The following is a 13925-nucleotide window of genomic DNA, read 5'->3' on the forward strand; positions in this document are numbered from 1 at the left end:
CCAGATTACAAGAATGGTGGGCGGGTCAGCGATCCACGCCGCCGCAACTTATCAGGATTACTCCTACAAACAAATGCTGACGATTCATGACTGCCGTCTATTGATGCTGTCTGAAACCGATAAATGGTTTCAGCCTACACAAAGGATCTTGTCACTTGGCCTTTGTTTTCGTATAGGCAAGATCCCGAAAATGAGGCGCCATGAAGGACCCTCTGGCGCCAAAACGAGGCCCTTGCACGCGGATATTTTCCACTTATGTGTTTGCCCTCGCCAACAATGAAGATGGCACTGGATTCGGCAAGATGGCGGAAGCAAGAATTTGCGGCCAAAAAAAAGAGGCGCGAAACATTTTCGCTTGGGGTAGCATTGCCGTTGATGGATTCAACTTGCGTACGGTTCCTGCACTCACTGGTAGTGGTGGCTGCGATTCGCTCCCAACTACATATATAAGCCTCTACCGGCGAATTAAGAGATATAGAAAGAAGCAAATCTGTTTCAATCGCGATATCTTCTGTGAATAGAAACATAACTCTTGTTCTTTTGCTATCTCCCTGATCAACACTTCTTTTTCTTGCTTCACGAACCCGGCGTTGTATTGCTAACTCCCCAAGAATTATTCCAGTATTGTGTTGCTCTGTTCTCAAGACCAGCCACTATCAAGCGCCGAGTTGGCATTGCCGTCTCATTATGAATATGATGTGGTTCTTCCTCGCCATCTTTATCTCTTTCGTGCAACAATCTTGTGCCTACAGGGAGCGTGGCATCGCTGAACGGTATGTATGACAGCCTGTCTGAGAACCCCTACTTCACACAAATGCTCCTCTTCCTTTAGATTTCCCTGACAATCCATTTTAGAGGCCTATACTATATCGCCTATCTCGCGGAAGGGGAGCTGTACAAGCTTGACAAATCGACAAAATTGACGATAGCTCCAGGCTGCATTGGTGCAAAAGGCGGACGGTGTAGTTTTGACGAGCTTATGCTATAGTATGACCATCCATACCCCCTTTTCCAATTTTCAAGACAGCTTTCACTAAGTTTATGCACGTCAGTATTTGGGCGCCAAAGGAGGAAAACGCTCGAAAGCCAAGCAACGTTAAGCCAGATTCTAAGCACACTATCACAGGCCTTGGTGATCTTGACAAGGCCTCGGCCTTTAACACGTATATCAAGAATATAGAAAAAGCTCGATTTAACACAGAGGAACACCTCAGTGGTGAGATTGACGTCAAAAAGCTGATGCCTGGCAAAAAAGATTTTTATGATGCTCTTTCATCCGCAGGCGACCCTATCGGAGCTCTTGCAGCAGAGGTAGACAAGCAGAAAAAGGCAACCAAACCAGATGACAGAAAAGCATTGGAACAGCTCAAAGAAAAGGACAATTTACTTAAATGGGGAGAAGCTGCGGCATTCTATGTCAGTGCTCTCCGAGGAAAGGATCAAGACAAACACAGGCGCTCCTTTCTCGAAAAGTACTTTGAGAGACATTTCCCCGCAGAAGAAGATAAAAACAAGATCAAGATTGAAATGATGGATGTGGAAACTCCTATGAGGCAGAAAAAGCTGAACGAAGACAAGGTTAAGCAGAAGGGTAAGGTGCCCGCGTCCGAATTGGAACCTCAAACGGTGCTCATGATTGATTTCACGAAGACCATTGAGCAGAACAAGGGAAAGCTGGATGGATTCGAAGAGAAACTCAAAGAAGCGAATGAAGCGTTCATGGGGATGGAAAAAACTGTCAACGGAAAGGTGGAGAAGTTCAACGAGGCGCACAAAAAGGCCTTCATGGCATCCAAGATGGCGACTTCGGCCACGGGATGTACTCGAAAAATCCCTCGCGAGTTGAAGAAGCGGAATGCATTGGCTGAGTTGAGCTCGCGATCTCCTAAGGCGGCCAAGTCGATGAGGGTGAAAAGTCAGAAGCTTGGCTTTTCTATGTGACACTCTTCGCAGTTGATGGCAAAGGTTGTGGGTGTACTTGTAGTTGATGGGGTTTCGTTGTGGAATATAGTTAGAACGGTGTAGAAAGTGATAATATGATAGTAGATATACGAAGTTTACAATAGACAACAAAGAGGGCGGAATATCTGGTCCAAAATAGGAAGACTATTGCTCTTATAGATTAAAAACTTAATGTCTTACTGGCGTAGATATATAAATACCTAAAACTTATTATCTCGCCGTTCGTTATACTTTTTTTCCCCTTTATGTATACTAAAATAATATAGTATTAGAAGAATCTAAAAAATTAAAGTGTAAAACGCCTCTGCCTTTTCTGATAGGCCGAGAATGGCTGTCGGGGGAAGGAATCATGGTATTTGGGTTTCTTCGTTTCTTCCTCTTGGCTATAAGTTCCTTAATTCGCCTTTCATCTTCTTCCTTTACTTTCTCTTTCAGAGCGCCGTTTATCCTATACATCAGAGAAATACACTTCAACAATCGCTTTCACCCAATTTCAAGATGTCAACGCCCCATCTCGAGTCCAACGGCATCCAGCAGGCGATTACCTTGCTTCGCACCCTTTATGATGAGCTTCAACGGTATCGAGAAGAATGGCGAAGGTATCGGGATATACAAGTGCAGCTTTTAGTTGAGTTGAGAGCTAGGTTTGTCTATCATTTAGATACAGATATTCCAGCGACTGTTGCTAACATTCATTTATTCCAGGGCCCGAAATGCGGATAGTCAAGAGCACAATGGGCTCATGCAACGCTTTTCCGGCACAAATGTGTCTCTGATTCCATTAGCCGATCTAAGGACCGGAGAAGTCATTGAACGATTTCCCGCCACCGCGGAGGAAATTTCTGCGCTTGATGGTAAGTAGTGGTATTCTTTTCACCAAACTTACTTGTCGCAGCAGCATATGGGTCCAAACATGCTGTTCGCAAATGCATCTTCTTTATAAAATTAGCGAGTAATAATTCACGCCTTTAGGCAATGAATCACGAAGAATTCTCGAAGCTCTTGGACTTCCTACTGAAGGGGTGCCGCTGATTGTTATGCGATCAATGATTCTTCAACTAGCAGCAGGACGTGCGTAGCTTGTGGCGTCCTCGCGATTTGAAACGTGAGATGCCCTCATTTCTCAACATTGCATCTTCCTCAGAATCGGAGTTTTGGTGTCTTAGATAGTTGCCGAAAATAACATGAAGCTGGGTGCGGGTAGGCAGGGCGTTACAGAGGGCGGGTACTCGACGAGAGACTTAACTGAGGTATCTATTCAAGTTCAATGTTTGCTATTAATTTTCGCATTGATCATTACACTACATGTACCATGGCAATATGCAAAGAGCCCACGATTTATCTTGAATATAGCCCATGGTTTATCTTCAGTATGTTATATATGTTGGAAATAGAAGACGGTAAATAAACGATGGATTTTGTTATTGTAACTATCTAGACTAATCGACGTCCCCAGACGGCGGTTGTCATGTACTCTCGCTAATAAGGTTTGCCTGTAAACTAGATCTACGTTTGTTCTTTCCAACAATATTCCCAATGTCCGCCTCTGTCCCTATACCTTCTTCGCCTCTTGTCCCAGACGTCCAGAAACAAGCAGCACTATCTCCTAACTACGGATACAATTCTAGATGGCTAAATAACTATTGTCCCTCTTATTGTTCGGTGACTCATAATCTCAACTGACTCAATCTTTAGCCAGTGTCGCACGGTCTCTCAGCTTTGACAATTCCTGCATTCTCCCGACTCTCAGCCTCTACGCTATGACCACTCCACTGCCTCCGTTTGCCACCGAACAAACAGTATTTCAACTCAAATCAAGGCTCCAAAACTTTCCAATTGACATTGATCATCACACTATTCATCATACCGTCCATCATGTACACCGACGACTCAGATTCGTCGACAGAGCCTATTTGGACATACGCCCAAATAAACGTGGTTAAAGCATACAAGCAGTCTAAGGAAGCTCATGTCAGGCAGCTCATAGAGAATGGCTCACCTATTCCGCCTATCGTCCTGTGGGGTGCAGTCGACTATGACAGGCCAGAAGTAGTTGATCTACTTCTGTCTGCTGGAGTAGACCCCAATCGACGCCATGCCAAAGCCGAGGAGGTCATGTCTCTGGGTGAGCATGACTGGCTTGACAGATTTCCGGATCGGAGGTGTGAGAACGACCGTGATACCAAATTCCCCCTCGGTCTCGCTGCCGAGGCACCATCCTATGAGGGAGGAAAAGAGAAGGCGTGTCGCATGGTTCAATCACTTTTACGCCATGGTGCAGATCCATATGCCGTTTTCGCAGATCAATTGGACGAGCCGGCAGATCCGGAATTAGAAGTGCGCCTCGTGTTCCCCGGACAAGAGATTAGCCAGCCGCAAGATCTAATGGCAATGGAGCTTCACCGTGTGCAAAGAGCAGAAAAGATGCTCGACGAGGACAGTGATGCAGATATGCCGTGGAAAGACTTTGGCCTCCGCACCGTCATTCATTCTATTTTGGAGCAGTCTGGGTATTTTCAGGCTTTTCTCGAGTCTCCTGACTTCATGAGGAACTTGAAGCTCGAACACCGTGACCCTCAAGGCCGCACGCTTTTCCTATCAGCCTGTCGCAGCTCGAGGGGAGCAGATGCATTGCTTGATAAGCCACAACACTGGAATTCCAGCGACGATGTAAAGTTGGACCGCATGGGCGAGCATCTCGTCACGTTTCCACCTGACGTCTACTCGGAGCCATCTTCAGAGGAGGCTCTACCTCGAACGGCAATCCAGGCGTTGCTGAAGCTGGGCGCGGATCCGCTGGCCACGGATAACCAAGGCAAACACGCCTTGCATCAGCTGCTGGATGCACCTTCGTGGGCTTTCCAGGAATCGCCAGTGAACCATCAGACATTGCGCTATCTGACTGATCGATTTCCATCCCTAACCAACCAGCCCGATCACAATGGATTGACTCCGATCCACTCATCCATAAGGCGTATGTGGTCGTATGGTATCGGCTATTCATATGAAGGGTTTTACCCTCTTGAGGATACTGTTATGGACCTAATCAACGCCGGCGCAGATGTCCATGCGCGGGATGCCCAAGGCAACACTGTCATTCACTATCTCGCAGACAGCTTCTTAGATGCGTTCAGATGGGGCGAGAGCCGCAGGCAGCTATTCTACACACTGCTCGACAAGTATCAATGCGCCTCGTACATCAATTTGGCTAATAATATGGGCCTGACACCTATTCAACTTGTGCTCTCTTACACACCCCGCAAGAACAAGGACCACGTCACGCAATGGTCCGGAGTTTGGCCTGAACCTCCCGAGATGCAGATGCAGTCCGTAGACGAGGAGCTTTTCGGCAAGTTTGACGGCCTCGGCATTGACTGGACGGTCCGTGACAAGTTTGGGAGGACGCTGCTACACGGCGTCGCCCGGACCGATTCTCTGGTGGATAGAGCACTTTGGAGGTGCAAGTATTTGGTCCAGAAGGGCATCGACCCCTTGGCTTGTGATTTTGAGGGGAAGACGGCTCGGGATCTGGTTCCCGATGATAATACTAATCTGAGGATATCAAAGTTTCTGGAGGAGGCTGAGCAAGCCGCGGCACACGGCAAAGCTTAGCACTGCGCCTTGGAAACTGTCAGTGGAGGTGGCTTGAATTTGCCTTCGTATTGTGTTTGAATTTGCTTGTGATTTACGGGAACTTTGATCATAGTATCTTGAAACTCTTAGTACTTTTGCTTTAGTAAAATCCTACGTATGATTTGTTGAACTTTTACTTGGGTTGTCATTTACTAGAAGAATACTGGAAACAGTCTAAAGAATCCCTTCGATGCTCAACAGTGTGGAGAGCAAAGCTAGTTTGCTGATCTTCTTTCAATCCAGTAACCACACCGAATTCACCCATCATCCTGTTACTCAGTCAAGTTTCACATAGAAATAAAAATAAAACTTCCCATATAGGGTAGCTCCCAGCCAGCAGCCGGCGGAAAGAAACAACAAAAAGCACATGATGCCGCGGATACAACATCCAAGCCTGGTATAAGACGGCTTCCGGCGGGCGTCAGCCAGCAACAAAGATTCCATATAGATGAAGTGAGAGAGCTGAGCTGAGCTGAGCTCGAAATCCATGTCTCTGCATATGCAGCCACAAAGGAAGCGACATGTCCTGCATGCATGGAAATCCCACCAGCGGGACGGAACCCGGTTTCTCGCGACGAAAAGGAAAGACGAAGAAAAAATTTCAATAAAAAAAATAATAAGCATAGCTAAAGGGCCAACGTGTTACCAATCCTTGACGAATCCTTCTCGAAACACTCGACAAGGACGGCATGCCGCATATTGGTCCAACATTTTGCTTCAATCTGCTGATCTGGAAACGGGAAGGGGGCCTGGGCTTGTCTTCTGGCCCTCCTAGGTAAGCTTCTAGACCCATGCTTACAATAAGGCGATAATTGGTCACTGCATTCCATCTCTGGCTCTCGCTGCTGTCCTCACGTTTTCTGCACGTTTTCTGCTGCATTTCTCAAGCTGTTGGTCCAATGCTGGATTGTTGCATTGATCCTGCATTGCCGCATCAGGAAATCTGGTGCGTGCCCTCTTTTCTCTCGAGGGGCGGGCGTAAATAGCCTCAATGTCGTCTTCGTCGTAGTGTACTCGTACAGTAGTACTGTACCTGTAGCATCCCGTCCGCCTATCTGCTTGGCCTTTTCCCTCGTCTCTTCGCCTCGTTAATTTAAATTAATGGAAGCCAAATTAGCTTCTACCTCGACTTACGCAGAATGGCATAGTGGGAACTCACGATGCGCCAATGGAGTAGCTCAATTTGGATTCCTGCAGACCTGTCCCGGACGACGCTCTTTTTTTGGCTTCTCACTCTTTTGCTTGGGCACTAAAACCAACAGCAGCCAGCAAATGAAACGGCCCAATGGCTGCTGTCCGGGGTTGCGGACCCCCTTCGGTTGCGTTGCGAAAACAAGTTTAGTCACAGAGTAGCACGATTTGCTTCCAAAGTTGCACGATTTGCGATTGGAACTGTATGATTCTGCGACTCGCTGTCGAAACCTCCCCCCGTCTTTGCACTGAAGCTTCTTTGGTGATACCGTTTCGAAAGAAGAACCGTAGGGGAAAGGGACCGCCGGGAGCCCAGGCCTAGGTCCAAAATCCAACAGTGTTAGTCCAAACGCCACCAATCAAGTACACAGCCGATCTCAGATGGACGTGGCTGTATGTAAATGAGCATGGCAGAAGTTCCTCCTCAGACAGGAACGCCTTCTCCGCGTTGTTGGGCCAGGCATCACATATGGCAAACGGCACGGTAATTTGACTAGCTGATGATTGGGGGGAACGGGGTATAATGGGGATTGGCAATCACAATCCCCAATACAGGCTGATGTCGACAATTCACCGTTCCTCGCAGGCAGAATCCTGACGGCCGATATCCGGGGAGATAGGTTTTGGATGAACGTCTAGGTCAGGGAGATAAGCGACCAGATACATGGAAATTACAACTGATACGACGACTCACCACTAGCAGTAGTACGCCGGTGCTCTGGAGGGCAGGGATCTACAGAAACCAAGAGCTGCTTTTCGTGAGGGAGCTTACCTGGAGCAAGGGCCATTGCTTTGTGTTGCCATCCTCTAGGAACGAGACCACGGGGCACGGTAGCATCGTGAGACGCGTAAATCTAGTGCCGAGATTTATCGAATGCGAGCGTCCATCTTCGTATCATCGTCGGAAGCCTCCAGCGTGCCTGCAGCAGCCACAGAGCAAATATAGAACCGGCATCCTTCCCGCAGCTTGGGCCGCCACGAGCACGCACGGGCTCTTGCTCAGAGTCTGCGACGTGTACTTGTCGTACTCATACGCAAGCAATCGGGCAGCGGTCACTGGCATGCCGCTGTTGCAGGTACTAACCGTCGGCTTGGGACTGTTTAGCACGAGCGGAGCTTCGCTGGGGGATCCCTGAGTGCCTCACCATGATGGAGATGCTGGGCCATGGACCATGGCCCGGAACGGCTCCATCCTCGTCCATGGACCACTGACCGTCTTGTCTTCATGCTCCATCCTTTTGCTTCGTACAAGTGAGTATGTAACCTGTACGAGCGAGGCACGAGCGCTAGCAATTGTGCAATGCAATGCCGAAAGCTGCAGCCTGGAAAACCCCTCACGAAAGGAGGAGTAAGTGGAAAAAAAAAAGCACCGACGAAAATCAGAGCAAGAAGTGGAAAATAATCCGTCTATTCAGAGCCGCATAGGAAACAGGTATGAGCCCGTAGAGTAGCAATTGACCCGGAACTTGATGGTTCTCGCCGCCCCGAATGAGACGCCGGAGCCTGTCGCCTCTTTTTCTGAGCAGCGATCACAATTGACAAACAATGGGTGGCTTTCCCGTTTCGACAGGACGGCTGCTCATCGTGGACCTTTGGTCGGGCTTGTTGGAGCACGGCCGGACGGGGGGCCATGCTCGTGTGCCAGGAGCAGACTAGGCCTCGAGCCAGACGTTTCACGACTGCTGTCCGGCCCGGAGAGCCAATCCCTGCTGATCAAGAGCGTTTTGGCGGGGGCGAGCGAGTCCTGGCACTGTCGTCTTGTTGTTTCTTGATGGCCTCGAGAGCTAGGCAAGGCGTGACATGGGCTTCCCTGGCAGTCAATCTCGAGCGAGTTTTTTCGTGTCCGCCCCCACCCATGTCTTGTCTGTAGGGCAGCCTCTCGATTCGACAGCGGCCCCTGCTTTGTAAGAGCTAGTTGGCCGTATTTGGTGCTTGCGACCAGATTGCATGTTGTGATGCTGGATTGTGATTGTTATCGCCGTTCTCGTGGGCTCGTACGTCACTCTACAGCGGACGTCAGCTCTGTATCCGATCCGAACAGGCGAGAGGGCTCGTGTTCCATTGCTGCTGTGTTGTGTCGTGCTGCTGTTGTGTTGCGCGTACATTCGATACGACGCCGCACAACGCAAGCAAGAAGCCAATATTCATGCAGAAACCCCAAATGCTCCGGCCGCGGTGTGGAGGCTGAGCGAATAAAAGCATCGTTGAGCGATGGCCAACTTTCGTCTTCGTTCCTGCATATGCACGCCGTAGAGGATGGAGGGGAAGCTGGCCGCATATCGCCGATTACTTGCAGGCTTGTACCTGTACGAGGTTTGGCCATGGCTGGAGCTAAACCCATTGGTCCCCTTGTGTGACGGGCTAGGTCTAATTGGTGCCGAGTTAGGGATCAATGTCCCTGTACATGCTAGCGTCGAGCCTGTGAAGAGCCAAGATTTGCTTCCAAGACAAAACAAAACACACCAGGTAACGTTGATCCCAGCTATGCCTGACCTAGGTAAGTACCTATAATGGAACGGAATATTGATGGGATCAATAGCACCTGCATCGAGGTGCTACTAAGCTTACCAGTCATACTACTAGGTAGGTACTAACATCTACAGCCATGAGGTGCTAAAATCGGCGTACCTGGCAGCTTGGACTAAAGTATCACATCATTCATTCACTTGCAAGGCTACCAATACTAAGATACTGGGTAATTTACCTTGTACCTGCTAGTAGATAGAAATCTTGAGAGCTGTCAAAGCCAGAGCAGAGGCGCAGATACGATAAACAGACACATGTACAGGTACAGGCACTCCGTACTGCACACCGATTTGTCCCCCTCGCCCAGGGTAAGAGTTTGCTCAGCGCTCCTGCAGCGCCGACCCGACGCTTCGGATTGGGCCGCTGCTCAGTAGCGCCACGCAGATCCTTGCCGTCTGGCCTCTCCGACGCGTGGACGGGGAACAGAGCTGCTGGGGCTCCTGCCAGAAGGATTACAGTACGATACTGTAGTGTAGGAAGGTACGCTGTGTTTCCCAGGTTGGTACAGTAAAGGTCCAGGTACAGATACAGATACTAGTAGGTAGCTGATACAGATATACAAGTGCCCGAACAGGACAAGCACAAGTCCTTCAACAACGTGGTCCTTCAACAACGTGGAATGGCTCTCCTCCTCATCAGTGTTGGCTGTGCCCTGGCCGGAGCTCTCGATGAGAACTGTCCTCGTACTAACGGCACTGACTGCATCCTAGCGCAGGCACAGACAGGTACGAGTACAGGTACGAATGCTCTCCGTTCGTGCCTGGTACCTTGGCGTAGGCTAGCGCGCTGCTCCTCCCACGCCAGCGACGGAATCCTTCCGTGCGCGTTGCTTTGGGCTTAGCCCGGCCCCAGTGCCAGTACGGGCACAGATACAGGTACAGCGACAGGTACAGGTACCTGTTTCGCGGGTGCCGCACCGCCCTCAACGGCCATCGCCAGAATCCATCGCCCATTTATCGATCGGCCTTAGCTCCAGTGTCTTGTCTTGGGATCTTCATCTTCAGCTGCACGGCCAAAATGAGACACGCCGTCTTCAGCGCCGCGCTGTCTCAGACCCGGCCGGAAAACCGCATGCCTTCGCCTTCTAGAAGCACCCACAGAAGGGCGTCGACGATATTGTAAGGAGCTTTGGGGGACTCCGTGCGATTCCACGCCATCGTACGCGAGCGGTCCTTTGCTCATCTCGCGATGCTTCCATTTCCAACCACTCGACTCGACTCTGCTACTTTTGCGCTCCGTACGAGGTCGCGTTCCTGCAGCTCAGGCATCGCACGCTCTTGTAGCAGCTGCAGGTTGCATCACGCTTAAATGCGGTTGCATGGCTCGCACATGTTTGTAGCCTTGTCCGTCACACGAGCCCGAGGGTGCTCGCAAGCCTCTCTTCCGCACTGCACTCCGGCCTCGTCCATACAGAGCTGGGCTCAGTCATTCCGGCTTGTTCGTGCAACTTTGCCTGTCCTCACCGGCCCCATCGGTATGCAGACAAGGTGCCCGGCCATCCCAGCCTTCGGTAGGATGCAGTATCCCAGACGCTTCAGGGGTCCCACGACCCTGTCGGCCGAGAGACCAACAGGGAGCTATTCCCCAGCACCATCGTCTCCATCAGGCCCCCCATGTTGACGACGCTACTCTCGACGAGGTTCCGCGGTCCAATCTCCTGACTGACCTGGGGTCAAGGATAGCCCCCAAATTTGGGAATTTTAGCAGCAACACTCTGTCTAGGGCCCTGGAGGGAAGCCCTCGCTCGTGATTCTCTGGCCCAGCTCATCTCAGCTCAGATATAATATACCAGGACCGCTACTTTCGTGCCTCGTGCTGAGCATATCCACTTCACGCTTCGCCCTGGCCGAACTGTCGATTGAGTTCATCACCAGACTCCCCTGGAACAATCTTCATACTCATACCTGTATGGAGCACGGACTATCATATCCTTACAGGTACTCATACGAATAGCGGAGCCAAGTGTTAAAAAAAAAAAAAGGAAAGCACCAAAAAAGAAAAGAGGAAAAAAAAAACAGGCCCCTCATCGCCTTGCTTCACCCTGGATCAGCCAGTCTCGCCGCAGATCCCCAGAGGGCATGGTCTGTCGTCGCCCTCCCCAGCCCTTGACTCGCAATGTGGAGCATGAATGCCATAGCCTTCTATGCTGGCGGCCCAGCGCCGCAGCAAGTTTCCAGGGCCAGGCCTCAGACGTCTTCCTACTGGTACTTGAATAGGTCGTCGACGGCACCTTCTTCTCCTAACCTCGACAACCATCCATCATCCGAAATGTCTCCCATGAGTGCCGCCGAGTTTTTCGAGCCTGCCATGGACAGGCCACCCTCCCCAAGCAGACTTCGGCAGCTGAACTCGCAGATGAGGCGAGCCTCGCAGCTGCGCCGCCAGAACGGCCACCGCACCGCCGCGTCGGCTTCAGTAGCTTCCAACCTCGAGAATCCCGGGTGGGAGCAAACTCTGGAGAACCTGTCACTTGGCAGGCGAGCTTCTGTAAAGTCCACCGGCAGCAGTGCCCATTCGAGAGAGCGCTCAGATAGCATCTACGGCTTTGGCAAGAACCCCTTCCATCGGCGAGTGAGATCCAAACGCGAGAGCAGCGCCAACTCCTCGTCAGCTAGCTCCATGTATTCAGCTGAAGCACCACCGGACAATGCCATTGCTCCGCCCCCCAAAGAATCATTCATACAGGCCTTTGCTCGACGACGAGCTTCCCGAGACGACACCGCAGCAGCACAGAAGAAGCTACAGATCTCGGGTCCCTACAACTTCCAGCATGTCATGCACACCAATCGCGACGAAAATTCGGCGAATGAAGCCCCCGAGCAGTTGACAATGCGGGCAACTGGCCCAACAAGCGCCCCCAACGTCAACGAGGGATCTGGTCTTCTCTTCCACCCCGACGCCTACAACGACTCTGGCGCGTTCTTCTCCCGACCTGCTGCGGGCTCACGCCAGTCAGCATCAGTTGGACCTCGTCGGTTGATGAGGCGGATCCGATCGCAGGACCAGCTCCGAGGAAGCACTCCTTCCATGTCACCACCACCCAGACCACCCAGATCCCCTATCCATCCCACCGCACCGCAACCAGGCTCTCCTGGTTCACCCGCTCGCAGACCGAGCCTCCAAGTGGCATACGAAGATGTTGAGGAGGAGCTCCCGGTCGTCAATATCGAGCGACCAAAGACCAGCGGCGGTTTCCGGCACCCGCAGCCGTACAACCCCAACGACCCAGTCGAGCCACTCCCGCCTATGCCGATCATGACTAGCCGAGAAGACTTCCATGTTTATAACACGATGCTCTCGCCAATCCAGCCTTCGCCTACGGAGCCCGCTTGGCCACTCGCCAGCCCTACGTTGGCCACATACGAGACCCCGCTTGCCGATGTCCCGGAGGAAGATGAGCACAGCGCCGCCCACCGACGGTCTATCCGGGGCAGCCAATCTGTCCCTATGCTTCGTAGATCCCATCGCCCGGCGAGCAACGCGTCAGAGACTCTCGGCAGTCTTCACACGATGTCGGTGCAGCAGCAACAGGCATCTATGGACCTGACCGCTGAGAAGCACGGGTTCGACTTTGGCGTTATCGAGGAGAGCTGGGAAGATGACATTGACTATTGCTATGAGCACGAAGCTGAAGCTGACTGCGACTACCAGTGGGAGCGTGATTCCATGGATACTGCCCGTGATAGCGATACTCTCCCGGTGGAAGTGACTTTAGCTCCCGAGGACGTCGAGGTCCCCATCGGGACCGCAAGGTCGTCCCCTGGCATGCTTTCAGTAGCCACATTTGACGTTCCAGGCTTGAGCCCCATTAGCCAGGTATCGACACCCACTATCCAAGAGGCCATCACGCCTGTTTCCGCCGCCCCTTCGGCCAACTTTTCTCTTCCCCTCCTTGACAAGAAGAAGCTATTCCGCGTCTCGCACGCCTCGAGCTTCAAAGAGTCTCACGGCTTTACCTTGTCGCCTTCTCTGCTCATTCCTGGCGATTTCCATCAGCAGATGCTCCTTGAAGAGGGCGCCAGACACGAGTACCCCGACGAGGATGAGCTAGCGCTGCCATACGCCCAAGCTGCTTTGTATGACGAAACTAGCAAGACTATGCAATGGTCGCAGCAGCGGGCAAGCACCTCCACAACGGGGACTGCCTCCACTCACTCTGATTCGACTGCCGATCGCCACATCTCTACCAACTCTACTTGGTCATTTTTCACCCGCCACACAGCTAGCAGCAGCGGGTCTGTCCACAAGATGACTGGATCCTGGACCGAGACGGCAGAGCCCCTGCCCGTTTCTCAGGTGGATGTGCCACAACAAGTTGACGCGGAAGAAGAGGCGGGTATTGCTAGCCCAGAAGACACAGTTCCCGAACTTGTCTCGTTCCCCCTGGGCCCATCCAGGAAGGTTTCTCACAAGTCTCATGCCAGCGAGTCGGTTATCCACGAAGAGCCTTCATTCAAGCAATTCGAGGCTGGCCAGAGACGTGGCTCACGAGCTAGGACTGCTAGTTTGAGCAGCCAAGCACCTCCTGTGGGACAGTATGCCCTATTTCCCCGATCATACATCAAGCCAACTGGCGATCGCATCTAAAATAAAACACAATCCACCAAACAAAT

The 13925-nt window shown here is 51.4% G+C and overlaps 5 protein-coding genes across 5 annotated transcripts; 4 read left to right on the forward strand and 1 right to left on the reverse strand.

The window, feature by feature from the left end:
* Nucleotides 1-687: 687 nt before the first annotated feature.
* M431DRAFT_101758 (hypothetical protein) lies at nucleotides 688-1941 on the forward strand (the record flags this gene model as incomplete). The annotated part of the gene is made up of 3 exons (XM_024911346.1): nucleotides 688-777; nucleotides 833-987; nucleotides 1053-1941. 3 exons carry the CDS (start codon nucleotides 688-690, stop codon nucleotides 1939-1941), a joined length of 1134 nt encoding a protein of 377 aa, XP_024767363.1.
* A 519-nt stretch (nucleotides 1942-2460) lies between these two features.
* Nucleotides 2461-3041, forward strand: M431DRAFT_11530 (hypothetical protein; the record flags this gene model as incomplete). Its single annotated transcript, XM_024911930.1, has 3 exons — nucleotides 2461-2606; nucleotides 2668-2816; nucleotides 2935-3041. 3 exons carry the CDS (start codon nucleotides 2461-2463, stop codon nucleotides 3039-3041), a joined length of 402 nt encoding a protein of 133 aa, XP_024767364.1.
* A 796-nt stretch (nucleotides 3042-3837) lies between these two features.
* Nucleotides 3838-5574, forward strand: M431DRAFT_501828 (hypothetical protein; the record flags this gene model as incomplete). Its single annotated transcript, XM_024918064.1, has 1 exon — nucleotides 3838-5574. The coding sequence occupies one exon, from the start codon at nucleotides 3838-3840 to the stop codon at nucleotides 5572-5574; it is 1737 nt and encodes a 578-aa protein (XP_024767365.1).
* Nucleotides 5575-5853: 279 nt separating this feature from the next.
* M431DRAFT_514248 (hypothetical protein) lies at nucleotides 5854-6206 on the reverse strand (the record flags this gene model as incomplete). Its single annotated transcript, XM_024920185.1, has 1 exon — nucleotides 5854-6206. A coding segment is annotated over exon 1 (209 nt), but the record flags the coding sequence as incomplete, so codon positions are not given.
* Nucleotides 6207-11580: 5374 nt separating this feature from the next.
* On the forward strand, nucleotides 11581-13899 carry M431DRAFT_501831 (hypothetical protein; the record flags this gene model as incomplete). Its single annotated transcript, XM_024918065.1, has 1 exon — nucleotides 11581-13899. The coding sequence occupies one exon, from the start codon at nucleotides 11581-11583 to the stop codon at nucleotides 13897-13899; it is 2319 nt and encodes a 772-aa protein (XP_024767367.1).
* Between the last annotated feature and the right edge of the window lie 26 nt (nucleotides 13900-13925).

The sequence above is a fragment of the Trichoderma harzianum genome (assembly GCF_003025095.1).
Source record: "Trichoderma harzianum CBS 226.95 unplaced genomic scaffold M431scaffold_36, whole genome shotgun sequence".
Taxonomy (NCBI): Eukaryota; Fungi; Ascomycota; class Sordariomycetes; order Hypocreales; family Hypocreaceae; genus Trichoderma; species Trichoderma harzianum.